Source organism: Hylaeus volcanicus, chromosome 6 (genome assembly GCF_026283585.1).
Source record: "Hylaeus volcanicus isolate JK05 chromosome 6, UHH_iyHylVolc1.0_haploid, whole genome shotgun sequence".
Classification (NCBI taxonomy): Eukaryota; Metazoa; Arthropoda; class Insecta; order Hymenoptera; family Colletidae; genus Hylaeus; species Hylaeus volcanicus.
In genome coordinates, this window is record NC_071981.1 from 7,580,734 (window position 1) to 7,596,669 (window position 15,936).

Consider the following 15,936-nt stretch of genomic DNA (forward strand, 5'->3'; position numbering starts at 1 on the left):
ACGAATACTTATTACACTGACTGTAATGTAACTTATAATTTATAATTTACTTTAATAATTTACTGAGGACTTTTATAGAAAATTTGGATGTGCAAGAAACTGCAAAATGCACGCAGCAAGCAATAATATAAAGAAAAGTGAAAGTGAAGCTTATGTTATAATATTTGCAGTGAAAGTAAAATAAATAGTAAATAAATAATAGTAAAATAAGGAGTAAATGAAAGAAAGAAATAGAATATAAATAACAGTAAACTAAACAGTAAAATAAATTCTTATTTAGGTTCAATTTTTCTAATCACGTTTGGAAATATTTATTGCATATATTTTGCAATAAGTCTACTCAGGAAAGACATGGTTATTATCTTGTTCTATCGTAGATTCTAAGTCCACATGCCACTCTTTTTTTAAATTTTAGTAATCACATTAGATTTTATTAATAGCCTATCGATTTATCGCAGTACAGAGAAATAATTGTCGAAACCGTAATGATTATTATGAACATATCGGGTGACCATATGCGAGGTCTGTTTACCAAATTGCTATTTCAACCTGTAACTGGCATACCTGGTGACCCAGGGGAAATTACTTTTACCCTACTGCGGAGAAATGGGTTACTATACCGAGTTGACCTATTTGGTATTGTCCTAAATGCGAGGGGAGGGTTAGCAGTAACAAACTCCGATTTCGATGAAATCGGTATGGGTGGCAAGCCTAAACCTAATCAATCCATAACTAGATTGAAATTTACAATATATCAATATTTTTATTTTTGTTAATTTAAGTACCGTATTAATTTTTTTATCCAAGTTCAAATTCTACAGAAACAAATTTTCCTTTATCCTTCCGATTTTCCGTGAAATATTACAGCGCTGAATATTAATGCAAAAACGTGCTTTTAACTGTAAGTGTAGTATAATTTTATTACGTTGCCTTGCTTATAATCAGGCGTGGCATACATGTGCACACAGCGGAAGCATATATTATAAACCGAGCCTGTGTTTCCAAACAGTAATGTAATACAAATTCATAGTTTGCTTTTGCAAGTAGCAATGTTAATATTTATGGAATTAAAAGATTCTTTCAATTAAAAAGTAAACCGTATGATACTAGTTCGATGGATATTAAATTGTTCGATTTTGTTGAGAATATTTAAATATCTGTATTTTTGTTATAAATTAATTTTATTAATTAAAATAAGCACCAATAAGCAATAGTGACGTAGCGAAATGGAGCTAATTTACCGAGAGTGAATAATCAAACATTTCATATGCAATATTTTATAAAGCAATATAAACTACAACTTCCATTATCGAAAATACTTAAATCTAATACATGATCTCATTTCACAACGTTTTCGAGATACTATGCGTTCTTGTTACGTCAGTGGAGGAGAATATTAATTTCTTGTACGTCATAACTAATATATTATTTAATTAACACGTTGATCGCCATATATGGGTCACAGTGCTTTTCACTGAAGAACTAAAAAAATTAATTCTGAAAGTCAAATATCAAGGTCAAATATAATCTCATTTTCTAATGTTTCCGAGATATTGTAGATTTTTGAAATCCTCAGGTAGCTCGAAATCGAAAAACCCACTGCAAATCTCTATCTGCAAATAACTGGAATTTGTTATGTCAGTAGAGGAGAATATAAATTTCTTCTACATCATAACTAATGGATTATTTAATTAACACATTGATCGCCATATATGGGTCACAGAGCTTTGCATTGAAAACTAAAAAAATTAATTTCGAAAGTCAAATATCAAAGCAAATGAATTCGAACGAGATTCATGAATTTTCATAAAGATACAAAAATAAATACCTGAATAAATGTTTCATTATCTAGTCTCCAATAGTCTGTAAACAAAATTTAATCCCAATAAAAATCTTCAAGAGTGTTAGCCTGGAAGTGTTAACAATTTTGAAAAAATTGCTATACGTTATCGAAACATAAATAATTTATCTGGCGAAGCTTAAAACGTTTCTATCGAGTAGTTTTCATTTTCTCCAATCATTATTCTAGCCAGCGAAGTAGAAAACTGTTTCAAATTTCCACGGAACTCTATTTCCTGGCTAACAGTTCTATTTTTACAAACGCGAGTCGTTCTACGATATTTGCGAGACCGTTGATTTCATCTCAAGCCGTCTCCATTCACTTCACTCTTTCTCTCGTCTGATTCACCTGCTTCCCCAACCGTCTTTTCCACGTCTAACTTTCCACGCGCCGGCTCCTCTCGTGTTCTGTTCCCCTCCGCCCTCCATTTTCCGTTTCTCTCTCTCCAGCGGTCGCTTCGGAGCCGCATTGCCCCAGCGTCAGCCAGCATAGCACCAGAAGGGATAAATCGATTCTGTTTCGAGCTAAGAATAAGCTCCTCATGGGAGCTTACTCCGCGAAAGCGGCACGCAGCATCCCTGCTGACGCTGATCTCTTATCACGACAGCCGTGTACGAGTGTTACCAATCATTGCCCAACCAGAACGCCGCTAATTCCCTTCCTATCGCCGAATGGATCCGTTCGAGTGATCCACGATGAGAAATTACCGCGGAACGAGCCATCGATTTCTATGAGGTTCAACACTTCCAGCTTGGAACACCGGAAAGGCGTCCGTGAATTTTTTTCTTGGAAGTCACTAGCGATAGGTCCCTGAAAGTTTGCACACTTTTTTGCACATATTCAGAGAGTATGTGTAATTTTTTTCGTAAAGAAATATCGGTTTGTTGAGGAGTTATTCAGAGAGAAGTGGTAGGCGTTCGTGTATTTTTCTCTCCAACGTCATTAATGATAGGTCTCTGGAATTTTGCACACTTTTTTAGACATATTTCGAGGGTACATGTAATTTTTTCGTGAAGAAATATCGGTTTGTTGAGAAGTTATTCAGAAAGAAGTGCTAGGATAAAAATGGGACTTACGCTGAGGGTCTACTTATGTTTGCAAGTTTTTCTTTTAGAAAACGAATTAGTAATTACCTTTGTGTTTAGTATTAGAGATATTTAGTAATTGAGAGTGAAATCATTCCGTTAAAGAATCATTTAAACAGTGACAAAGTCTCTGAACAGGGCGAACGATATTTTTAGCACTCCATGAGGCTTTGTTGAGGAAAAAAATGTGGCGTAACAGCACAGGATATTATTATCGATTCACCTTGATACCCAACACGGTGAATATTCATGGAGGTTGCTAACAAAACGAAAATTTTGTTTTATCGCGTTCATCGATTCTTTTCCAACGGAATATTAAAGTTGGTCAAAAATGATTTCATTACGGAAGCTTCATTCAATTTTTGCCACTCTGTTTGGCGTTGATAATTAATCTGGGCGACTGAATTTGATTTCGAGCTCGCCGAACCGAACGGAAACGTATTTTTAAAATTAAAAAATTTCAGCGATCGTGGGTGTGTATTTAGAATCGAAGCGGAGGTATTTCGAAAATACCAACAATTTTATTGTTCGTTTATAATTTACCTTATCGCTGACGACATTTATTGATTCGCCGTTTGCATCACGATGTAATAAATAATTTATGATGTTTTCAGCTTACATGTGCATCAAACTAAAATAATTTAAAATGTCAGGCTAAAACGGGAACGAAGCGAAACGTTGGGTAATATTACTGGAATAATATTGTAAATTGTGCTTCGATTTTAACACTCGAGTACAAATATGGACCGGAAACTTCATTTAAAATCACTCAATTAAATCATTCACTTAATAATTTATAACAATTTACTTTATTCGAATTCGATCGAACGATGTTTTACACGTTCTACTTACGATAAATTTCGAATGATAATGAAACGCGTCGCTTCGGAGCTTAAACGTTTCAATATTCTTTGCCAGTGAAATTTGTAATTCAATTCACTTTGTTCTTTTCCACCTTGCCGCACTTTAATCGACTTGTATCACTATACAAAAGTTCTCTTAGATGTCAGTGGACCGATTAGGTAAAACTTTTCTTGTTAGACTTCAAAAGCATCTACATATATAAAAATACAGACTCAAAGCAAGAAGACTTCAGCAGTGATCCAAAGTGTTCTACTTATAATTGTGTTTGAAAAATTATTATACAGATCGAACTATTGGTGGGTATATTTTGGGATGTAGAAAGGATTTCACAGGCCAAAATGATATCAAGAATTAAGAATATTTTTTGTATCTGATATGACGGACTAGTACTACTGTTCTGCTGTAAGTAGTACGAGTCAATAATTCATCGACGCATACTTTCAACAATTAATTACTCGAACACCACGCCTCCAACAATTTCGCCATTCTTGATTTTCATCTCATTTTGGGATGTAGAATCACTATATAAAATTGAGAAACCAAAATTTTGACAATTTTGTCTGACATGACGGACTTAAGCGTCCCACAGACTGCACTGACGTGACGTGGGCCAACGTCACATCAGGCTCCGTGGGTCCATGTCAGACATGAAGCGGAGTCAGATTGACGCCATTAAAAAATGAAAATACCAACCTCCGCAATTTTTATCAGAACTTTGCGGAAACAACATCAAACGATTCCTGATGTTTTTGCGATGAAAATGGTACCACACATGACATAATTTGGACACTAATTAACGAAATTATATGAAAAATCTGATTGCATAATTGAAAAGTTATTTCATTAAAAATAGTTCGATTTACGCGATGTGAGATATCATTTTAATCGGGAGAACACCAAGAATACAATGCCATCACGTTCACGTGGATTCGATGAAGAATAAAGAATTCGATTTTATGAGAAATTGATGAGTCGATGGCCCGTTCGATCCCAGACCCTTGAGCGAACCCAGGTAGGCGCTCGGCCGAGAACAAAGGCGGGCAGTCCATCGTAAAATGATGAACTGCTGTACATAAAATGTTTATATTTTTCATCCGATTGTCGGGAAAGTAATATCAATGGATTCCTTATGTTTTTCCGATAAAAATGATATCAAACATCACATAATTCGGATATTTTTTACCTGAAGAAGCAGCGAATACGTCAGCCTGTACTGCAAGCATCACTCATCAAATCGCTAACACCTTTTTTTGTCAAACGGACAATAATATAAGAAATAATCTTACCTCATAGGAAACTGATTGAGCAATAAGATGCTTTGATCATAATAAAGAATAATTTGAATTAGAAGCTCAACCACTTTGTATAAAAAGGGTTAGCTACTAAACATATAATTATCAATATGAATAATTTTAATGTATATAAATTTACAGAAAGAAGAATAACTAATCAAATCAATTTCGTTAAAATTAATATAAATATTGGTATGAATAAGTAAATAATTATATAAATTAATTTTTTCAATAAAAAAAATTCCTTATTCAATAATTTTACAAGATCTGGTGGATAATGCAGTTAAATATAAATTATTTCATACTTTTCAATGCATTTTTTCGTACTTTTAAGCAATTATATTTACAGCTGCTCATATAAATTAATGGTCATATAAATTCATATAAATTAACTAGAAATTCTTTTAATACTCTTTAGTGCAGTTTTAATGTTTTTGAAATTAGTTTATCTCTTGAAAATGGAAAATAGGATTCTAGAAAGCACCCGGTCTCCTGACGCCTTCCAACGCTCACGGAAAATCTAGTAGGTTTGATATGCTCCTGACGCGTCAGAACGCATATTTCGTCAGATAGCATCAGCCCACGTCACGTCAGGGTAATGTGATCGTCGTCACGTGAAACCCTATGTTAGAATTTCATATCACGCGTCTTATGACGTGGGCCCACGCCTCGTCAGAGCAGTCTGTGGGACGCTTTATACTACTACTACTGTTTTGATGTAAGTAGTACGAGTCAATAATTCATCGACGCATACTTTCAACAATTAATTACTCGAACACCATGCCTCCAACACAATTCCGCCATTCTTTATTTTCCTCTCATTTTGGGATGTAGAATCACTATATAAAATTGCAAAACCAAAATTTTGCCATTTAAACCACTTTTGGATATAATATACTACTTAAGAGACTTCTCCACCAACAATACGAAATTATTCCAGGTGTTCGTTATGAACCACACGTTAAATCGCTCTATAACCGTGACATTTACTATTATTATTGTACACTCCGAAATGATGGCATTAAATTCTCAGTATGTGGGCTCAATAGCTCAAGTTTCACTGGTATCGTCATTTGTGCTTCCTCCTCGATTGCTTGATTCATTTTCAATGAGGCCATATTGCGAAACCGATTCGTTGAAATAATCTTGAAACGGTAGAGTTCCTCGACACGATCGAAAATTAATCGATACAGTTTTAATAAGCACGTCCAATTAACTGGGCGCCCGGCGCTCTTCGGACAAAGACGCCCCTTTAAACGCGCCGCTTTATCGCAGAGGAACCGAGGCGCTTTCGACGAAACGGAGAGCACTTCTGGAGCGTTTGTTGTTAATCTCCGTTGTTCCAATTCCCTTTGCGTGTTATGTTAGGCGGATTACGGCTATGCCTGCTGGTAATCCCGTATTCAGCCTCAATAATGACGAGTGGCACTGGTAATCCCCGCGCCAGACTTCAACGTCACAGGATTTCAGCTGCCTCGCAACCTTATTCTCTTAAGTTTGTCTCGACTTCCACGAATAATAGAACGCAGCAACAATTTCACTCATCCTCTCGCGAATCAGAGGAATTCTCGAATTCGAAGCCCGTAGGTACTCGTTCATCGAAATTACGCACAAGGGAATTTCGACGATTGTCGCATGTCGAATAATTTGAATTTTTGGAGGAATAAAATTCATGGTGACTTAATCACAACGTCCTTTTCCATTTTTGTACAAAAACGGTTTTAAGAGTGGAAAGATTCCTTCAAAAATAATTTTGCTTATTTATATTTGACATCTCTGAAACCACAAAGGCCAACACACAACCCATTACACATTCTTAAAAAAATTTTTTTTTTATTTTTAAAAAATTGGGGTTTCGTTTTAGAGGAAAACCTTCTATATCTTTTTTGTAGGATATCGTGCGATCTACAACGAAAAAAAATTTTGTTACAAAATGTGTATTATTGAGAGAGTTATGAATTTTTGTAAATTAGGCCTCTTTTTATATACTTTTTCCGCCAAAAAAAACTAGAAAATTGACCCTATTTACAGTTCTGTATTTTTTTTTTAATTTTTCATTCACCGATACGCAGTTTCCCGTTTTGATCATTGAAATCCGTTTGGCCAATGGAGAGTCATGATTTTTTCAAATTTTAGTCGAGAATCCTGGCAGATAGTACATTGCACGGTAACTCGATTTTGATAACAGATAGAATAAAATTGGTTAGATGAAAGTTGTACAGCATGGAAACGTCCACGAAATCAAGAACACAATTTTTATGCCGCAGGTGGTGGAAAGATTTATTGCAGGGAAAATGTTATTAAAAATAATTTTGTTTTCAATTTCTTATTTCGATGTTATACAACGGTAAAAACCATTGAACTTTGTATTTAAAATTCGTTCGGTATTTCTTATGCTTTTAAAGATATGAACAAAAATATAAATAACTAAAATTATTTCGAAGAGATGTTTCCACCCTTAAAACCGTTTTTGATCATTTGGTTTAAAACGAAAAGAAAAAAACGAAAGTTCAAAAACCGCAGTTTTACGATTTTCCCACATTTTCCACGCCCAAGTTCTTCTAAACTTCTCGAGAATCGTTTTCAGCGTTATTCATGAAGCTGGCAATGCCTCTTGCGTTTATCCTTCAGCAGAGAAGAACGCGTAAAGAACAGAGAAACACTTGTCCGCCATCGTTGAGAGGAAACAGAGTGAAAATTACTGAAGGGAAAATAATTTGCTTAGAAATTCACTCGCCTCGTGTGGAATGCATTACAAATTGAAGATTGAAATGTTGGAAAAGCGGGATATAAAAGGCACCCTTTGCGGGTGACGCCGAGTGGATGTTAGAAAGATTAGGAATTTAAAGCAGCGAATTAAATGTTTTGAAAAAAAGGGAAACTCACGCGGCAAGTTATATTATCTGTAGTAGTCGGAATATTCATAGTTCTCCGAGAGAAACGAAGATTTACTCGAATAAAATTATGTTATTCCTACGTAACGAGGCTTATCAACATGTATAATAATTATCCATTAACGATGCAAGAGATATTACAATTACAATGGAAGCAAATTTTGAAAATTATATTTATTTGCGTATTAGAAAATTAAGACTGTAAACTGGGGAAAAAGTTGCACTAGGATTTGTTGAATAGTGAGTTAAGAGAAATATTGTTCTTCTTTTACCACCTACTGTTTTTAAAATATTAGGAAATGAAGACTGTAAATTGTGAAAAAAACTCGACTATGATTTGTTAAATAGTGAGTTAAAAGAAATATTGTTCTCTTTTTACCACATATTGTTAAATATACAAAATTACAAAAATATTACTGTTAAATATTACAAAATATTACAAAATTAAGACTGTAAACTATGAAAAAAATACCATCATGATTTGTTAAATAATGAGCTAAAAGAAATATTGTTTTTTTTCCACCTGTATCGCAGTATCGTTGCGTAACGAAATTTTTTATGTCTCATGAATAAACAATGACAACCAGGAGGTATTGTTTTTCACCCGCTGGGAAACTATTTTCTCCCTGGCCGTGGTTAAATATTTACTCAGAACATTTTGCTCCAATTTCTTCGCCTGTCGGAGAAAGGCTCGACTGTTTGCGGATACGCTTGACCTTCTGCCGTATTTGTTCTGCGGCGTTCAGCAGCTGAACAGCTCTGATTCGTCCGTCGACCTGGAAAGGCAGTGCTTGCGCACGGAGTGCTCGATTTCGATTGATATACGCGAGCATCGCTCAAATTGGGGATAACCGGCGATGCTTTATACGAAATTCGAACAATATCGAGGCGAAGAAAGAGGAATGAGGAGAGCATGTCCTGTCGGTAGAGTAGGTTTGCTCTGTCGATAGCATTTGGTAATGTAGAACGCTTGGTCGATAATGAATCTACTGGGAATGTAGAACGCTTGATTGATAATGAATCTATTGGTAATGTAGAACGCCTGTCGATGAAACAGGTGACTCTGTTGGCAATGCAGAGCGCTCTGATGGTAAATCCTTCAACTACATAGCGCTTAATTGCAATTCCCTTTACAATATTTACCTCCTATTATTGTTTGTTTCAGCACTGTTTCACTATATCCTACAGGAAGGAAAATCAGCGACAGTACGACTTGAAAGCATCTACGGAGTCCGACTGCAAAACCTGGATCGATGCCATTCGAGAAGCCAGGTATTCAACTGAGATAATTATAACTTAATAATTGTAACCTCTATTCATAAAAGAAACAAGTAGAGAGTGGAGGATTTTTAATTTGGAATCTACGTAACACGCTGAGATTTAAAGACATAAATAAACACGGCTTCGAAATGCATCTGGTAGAATTTACATTGAAAAATATTGCAAAATGCATCAGCTTGTTTACTCTTCTCTGTATGTTTTTTTGACTGGTTGTCATGGCAACGCAAACTTGGCTGATATGAAATAACAAGGATAAAAGGAAAGGAGAACGTAAGACTTCAAATTTTGTAAATAACGAGTATATCAAGCTTTCGAAAAAGTTCCTTATCATTTATATCGGAGACTTTATTGTAGAAATTTCCTTAAACGTGGACGTTTTTTATAGAATTTATTATGTGCACCGAGCATTTTCATTCTGTAATATTACAAAATGCTTTTAATCTCTCATATGAAACAAATGGCAGTCAAAGTGATTAAAACCCTTTCCATGATTTGGCACAATGGAACCCACTGACCAAACACTGTTTTATTTATTCTTTCTCTATTCGCTAATTAAATGGACAACTTGAATACTATTATACAAGGTAATTCCAAAAATTATGTTTTATTGACGAAAGAAAGCAGGCTGATAAAAAACGCGTCAGTCCAGTGACACACGCAGAGACGGAGCTCGTTTCAGACATCTGGAGGAATCATCATGGCGATCACGTTCGCCAGACAAGACAAACCATTAAGGTGGTCGCATAGAAAAAAAGAAGGGAAGCGAAACACGATTGAGAGATTTATCCTCAGCACACGAGCTGCAGGGATAATACAGAAATTATTTGAAATTATTTGTCAAAGTTGATGGTTAATAGTAGGATGTTTAACACTGGGTTTATTGAGATCTTTATCAGTTACTGATTCTTATCAGTAGATCCCCAATGTTTATGCAAATTCGTATTTTTACGGATTCAGATGATGAATCGAAATTTAAAGAAAAGGTGTCCCATCTTCTGATATTTTATATATATTTGCATTCGTGGACCTTTTCATAAATTTTCCCACATTTTCGAAATTGGCGATGTTTTGTACGAAATTCGAACAATATCGAGGCGAAGAAAGAGGAGAGCATGTCCTGTCGGGAGTTTGGTAGTTTGCTCTGTCGATAAGATTTGGTAATGTAGAACGCTTGGTCGATAATGAATCTACTGGTAATGTAGAACGCTTGGTCGATAATGAATCTACTGGTAATGTAGAACGCCTGTCGATGAAACAGGTGACTCTGTTGGCAATCCAGAGCGCTCTGATGGTAAATCCTTCAACTAAATAAACATTTGCAGTCTACTTAGTAGATTTCTATTACCGAAGTAACGCTTTAATAAACGAAGTCGATTCATAAAAATTAATTAGGTGTCTCGAACAAAAATGAATTTGGATATACGCTTGCCTTTTCATAGGGACAAAAGTCAGCATAGTTCGGGAAAAATATAAAACTGAAAGTATACAAAATATGAAAAAATATAAATCACAGGTTTTTACGAATTGAAATGGATTGAAATAACTGTGGTTTGTGAACCTAGTGTTAATGTAATACTAATCTCTGGCGGTAACGCGACGTAATTTCGTTTATTTGTATCGCAAACTGGAGGAGACGTCTGTGTCACCAACGACGTGATTACTGATTACAGTTTCAACAAATTGCTGCTGCAGAAGGAGAAGCTCGAGCAGAAGCATTTGCACCTGTTGCAGATAATTGAGAGCGAGAAGACGGATAAATCTCAATATGCAAGGCAATGCGAGGATTTAGCATCGGAAGTGAAGAAGCTTCGCTCAGAGGTAAATTGAAAAGCAATTCCGTGTTCGTGTAACTAGGAAGTCATCGACGAAAATTCTGAAATTAAATAATCGGAAATTTGTGAATATTTTCAATCTCAATACAACAGGAAATTGGGTGGAACAGTTAGCACAAGGCTATAGTTAGGGGTATCAGGTATACCGTCCAATCATATCACGAAACCTCATTCGTGTACACCTCATCGATTACGTCAATTACAAACGTGACCTTTATTGCATTACGCTGACGTAAATGGGAGGTAGCTGTCAAGTAGTCAAGTTTGGTCCGTTAACTATCACTGTTTACAGTTGCATCGATAACTGTTAATATCTGATTTACTCAACAGTTGGTTCTGTTTAACGAAATTTATTATATTATAATATTATATTAATAATATTTTAAACATTGGAGGGATGATTTAATAAGATATTCTTTATGTCAGATGTGGTATACTAAGATTCACTCAAACATATACAAAACTCACAATATTCAAATAAAAAATTGATGTATTTTAATAAACACCAGGCATTTGTCAGTGACTATGCAAAATGTTTCGCGATTTAAATATTATACTATTATACTGCAAATATTATACTATGTGTTTTCAATATTTTCAACATTTCCAATATTTCCAATACTTTCAATATTTTCAACTTTCCAATATTTCTAATACTTTCAATATTTTGAATATTTATAACATTTTCAATATAATCAATATTTTCAATGCTTTCAATATTTTTAACATTTTTAACATTTTTGACACTTTCAACATTTTCAATGTTTTCAATAATGCAAACTCAAGTTCATTATTGTTAGAGAGTGGATTCTTATAAAAAATAAAATTGCAAACTTATCCAAAAAAATTGAACCTAAAAAGGAATTTCTTTTACTCTACAAACATTATAATATCTGTTTTCAATATTTTCAATATCTTCAATATCTTCTCAATATTTCCTTATATTATTCCATACTGCGCGCACTTTTACATTCAACTTTCCTCTAAACGCATTCAAATCCGCAGTCGAATCATCACTTACTCTTCCTTTCCGTGAATCCTATTCACCGTCACGTCCAATATGTAGCGCAACGTCTTCAGGTAGTCCACAATATCCAGTCTCCCGTCACGCATTCCTAGAACCCGCTCGAGGGTGTTATCCTTGGAGGTATTCCGCTCGCAAGCCGTCACGCTTGGATTCCGTTTGTTTATTTTCACAGTTGCTCGCCATGAAGGAAAAGCCAAGACTCGCGTCTGTAACCTACGCGGCGAGGCAGTGTGTACAAAGGGCAATGTCCCAAGGCGGTGGATCAGGATCTTTGTTCGGTGACGGCGGCCAAGGAGTTTCAGGTTTTGGGCTGCAGGATATCACCGAGGGATCGTTGGAGATGCAGAAAATTAAGAAAGTTCAGAGCTTTTTCAGAGGATGGCTGTGTCGCAGGCGTTGGAAACAAATCGTCGAGCAGTACATCAAGAGCCCTCACGCGGAGAGCATGAGGAAGCGAAACAGGTGAGGATAAACTTTCTTTTCGTACAACAAATAAATTAAAATAAGATTAATAAGAAAAGAAATAAGAGGCTAAGATTAAAAATAATAAACTTTAATTTATGCAAGTTCTACTCTAAAAATATGTAGGAATGTTGGTTAATTATTTCTTCCCCTACGATTTATTAATAAAATAAATATACGAAGTTTCATTTTGAATTGGTTCCTGTACGAGTACTTATTACACTGACTGTATGCGTTAGGGGTACATGAAATGATGTTTTCTCTATTTTTATGATTTTTAAACTCGATTCTGTAATAATTCTCTGACAAAATTTGCAGTCACAGACTGAAACTTCAACATAAAATTTAGCACTGCCTCGCTTATAGATAAATCTGCGTGAAAACTCCACGAAAAAATTAAATATGTAGACTTTCATATATTAAACCTCAAATTTATTATATAAAATGTCCCCTGAAATATTCCACACTGTTACCAATCGAGCCTATTGAATAAATCAGCGTTATACGTACGTTAAAACATCATCAGAATCAACAGGAGTGTATTATAACCCCTACGAGTTAGTCCCTGAACGTAATTAATTGCAAAATTGGGAGAGTGAGGAACTACATAGTTTGTTCTCACCTGGAATATAGAGGTTTCGCGTACGAGTTCTTTTCCCTGTGGACGTATCGTAAGTAATGACTGCTCGAAGCTGAAACTCATTAGATTCTACTACGCGACCGATTGGCTAATAGCACTACGTCTTCAGTACAGAGGGAGGTTAATTACCGAGAGAGTAGTTAGCGCTGAAACGAAATTCATATTCCCGTTTTGCTGTCAGACAACCGCTATTACGGGGACACTTTGACTAATTGTGCAATGAAAGACTTCCTCTTGTTGTTTTTTTTTCTATTTTCGGCAATAAAAAGTTATTAACTTTATATATATATACAATACAATGCAATGCAATGCAATGCAATACAATACAATACAATACAATATAATATAATATAGTAATAATATAATTATTATTTGTATATAATATAATCATATAATAATTATGTATATACATTATATACATATAATCATATAATAATGTAATTTTCTTACAATTTATATAATATATACACACAAATAATAATTATATTATTATTATATTATATTATTAGGTTGTCTCAAAAGTTTCTTTATGTGGCAGCGTTTATATAAATACACAACCTCATATACACTTCATGAATGTAACACAAAACATAAAATTCTGTCTACTATTTATTAATATAATAAAACTAAAGACATTTCTGGGACAACCTAACATTTTATTCAAAAGAAATATAACACATATACATACTTTGGGTGACCGAGGAACTCCCCCACTTCTGCAATTTGATTTTTCACTACACTGTCAACAAACTATTCTATTTTAATTAACCACGGTAATGTTTAATGTTTCGCTACGTTTCAGCCTGGTGTTTAAAATGGTGGAGGCTGAGGAGGAGTACGCAGAACAGATGGAGATGCTAGTCACCTGTTTTCTAAGGCCTTTCAAGATGGCTGCGAGTTCAAAGAAGCCTCCGTGCACTCACGAGGACGTGAATAGTATATTTCTGAACAGCGAGACAGTATTGTTCCTCCATCAAATATTCCTGAAGGGTCTCACATCTCGTATGGAGAGTTGGCCCACGTTAGTTTTAGGTACACCTCCGAATTTTTCAGAGAATTTTCGAAAGACTTTGTAATATACCTTCTCCTTCAAACAAAAGGGTTTTAAAATGATTCTTCGGATTATTTCAGGTGATTTGTTCGACATGCTGCTACCAATGTTGTCGATTTATCAAGAGTTCGTCCGCAATCACCACTACAGTCTTCAGGTTTTGACTGAGTGCAAGCAATCACCTTCGTTCGCTGCGTTGCTTACTAGATTGGAGAACAAACCTGCTTGCGGTGGACGTTCCTTGGAGACATTTTTAACATATCCTATGAATCAGGTATACTTTATTGTAATAGTTTTAATATTTTAACCCTTTAAGACCTGGCGTTCACAATTGAAGACACAAATAAGACTCGTACACTACCAACACTATCGTTTAGGGCAAATTTTTTAATTTCTTTACACGAAGAAAGACCAGTTTTCCTCGAAAACCACACTATCAGGATTATTTTTTATTTTGAGCATACTAATTTTAGTCCAAATTAACCCTAAAAATTAAATTACAGTAATACGAGAAAAAAATTCAGGTCTGGAAGGATTAATATACAGGGTGTTCTAAAAATGTTGGAGGTCCTTGAAAAGGGTAGTTCAGGAGCTGATTTGAAACAACTTTTTCCTTAGCAAAAATGTTGTCCGAGGCTTCGTTAAGGAGATATTAACAGAAAACCCCGACCAATCAGAGCGCGAGTACGCCAATGGAGCGCCCGCAGTGGCGTAGGATACGCGCTAGGCGGTCGCGCTCTGATTGGTCGAAGTTTTCTGTCAATATCTCCTTAACGAAGCCTCGGATAACATTTTCGCTAAGGAATAAGTTGTTTCAAATCACCTCCTGTACCCTTTCAAGGACCTCCAACATTTTTGGGACACCCTGTATTTATTAGGTATCTCCAAAAAAATAGTAATTATAATATGCATAAAGTCAGTCTTCCCACGAATTTGAGTTATTTTTTACCAAGCTTCGGAAAAAGTTGTTTCAAATCATCTCCTGAACCACCTCTTTCAAGGACCACCAACATTTGTGGGACACCCTGTAGAATTCCTCTCTTGCTGTGGGGTTGTTTCTCTGATTCATAAAAGAATTAGTTTATTGACTTTCACATTTCATTCAAAGGTGCTCTTATATTATCATAAATATCTTGTGTAGTATATTATCCTTCCTAACATATTTCTTCAGGTTCCGAGATACATAATCACTCTGCACGAGCTTCTGGCTCACACTCCATTCGATCACGTGGAACGCAAGAGTCTGCAGAACGCGAGACAACAGTTGGAAGATTTATCGAAGCAAATGAATGACGAGGTAGTCATCGAGACCAGTATCCATTTTGAAATTATTTATCCACGAGAAGAGCAGTAATTTATATGTTGCTTTTTGGTTCGTACATTTTTTGTAGGTGAGCGAAACCGAGAACCTGAGGAAGAATCTAGCTGTGGAAAGAATGATCGTGGAGGGATGTGACATTTTACTGGATGTCAACCAAGTTTTCGTCAGACAGGGTGAGCATTCATCAATCTTCACCAATCTTCGCAAATCTTCATCAATCTAAATGTAACTTCATGAATTTACAGTAACATTCACGAATTTTTGGGAATTCGTATCAATCGTCACCAATCTTTGTCGGTGAAGTCTTCGTGAGACAGGTTGAGGAATCATCAATCTTCATCAAGCTT

At 35.3% G+C, this 15,936-nt stretch overlaps 1 protein-coding gene across 1 annotated transcript in view; it reads left to right on the plus strand.

Moving 5' to 3' along the window:
- The first annotated feature begins 8,877 nt into the window (after nucleotides 1-8,877).
- Nucleotides 8,878-15,936, plus strand: part of LOC128878500 (ras-specific guanine nucleotide-releasing factor 2-like) — a 40,879-nt gene continuing 33,820 nt past the window's right edge. Inside the window, exons 1-9 of the mRNA XM_054126752.1 lie at nucleotides 8,878-8,899; nucleotides 8,941-9,065; nucleotides 9,141-9,247; nucleotides 10,927-11,074; nucleotides 12,288-12,577; nucleotides 14,020-14,249; nucleotides 14,349-14,542; nucleotides 15,440-15,565; nucleotides 15,660-15,762. Of these exons, the coding sequence (XP_053982727.1) occupies nucleotides 8,878-8,899; nucleotides 8,941-9,065; nucleotides 9,141-9,247; nucleotides 10,927-11,074; nucleotides 12,288-12,577; nucleotides 14,020-14,249; nucleotides 14,349-14,542; nucleotides 15,440-15,565; nucleotides 15,660-15,762 (1,345 nt within the window). The remainder of the gene's footprint in view (nucleotides 8,900-8,940; nucleotides 9,066-9,140; nucleotides 9,248-10,926; nucleotides 11,075-12,287; nucleotides 12,578-14,019; nucleotides 14,250-14,348; nucleotides 14,543-15,439; nucleotides 15,566-15,659; nucleotides 15,763-15,936) is intronic.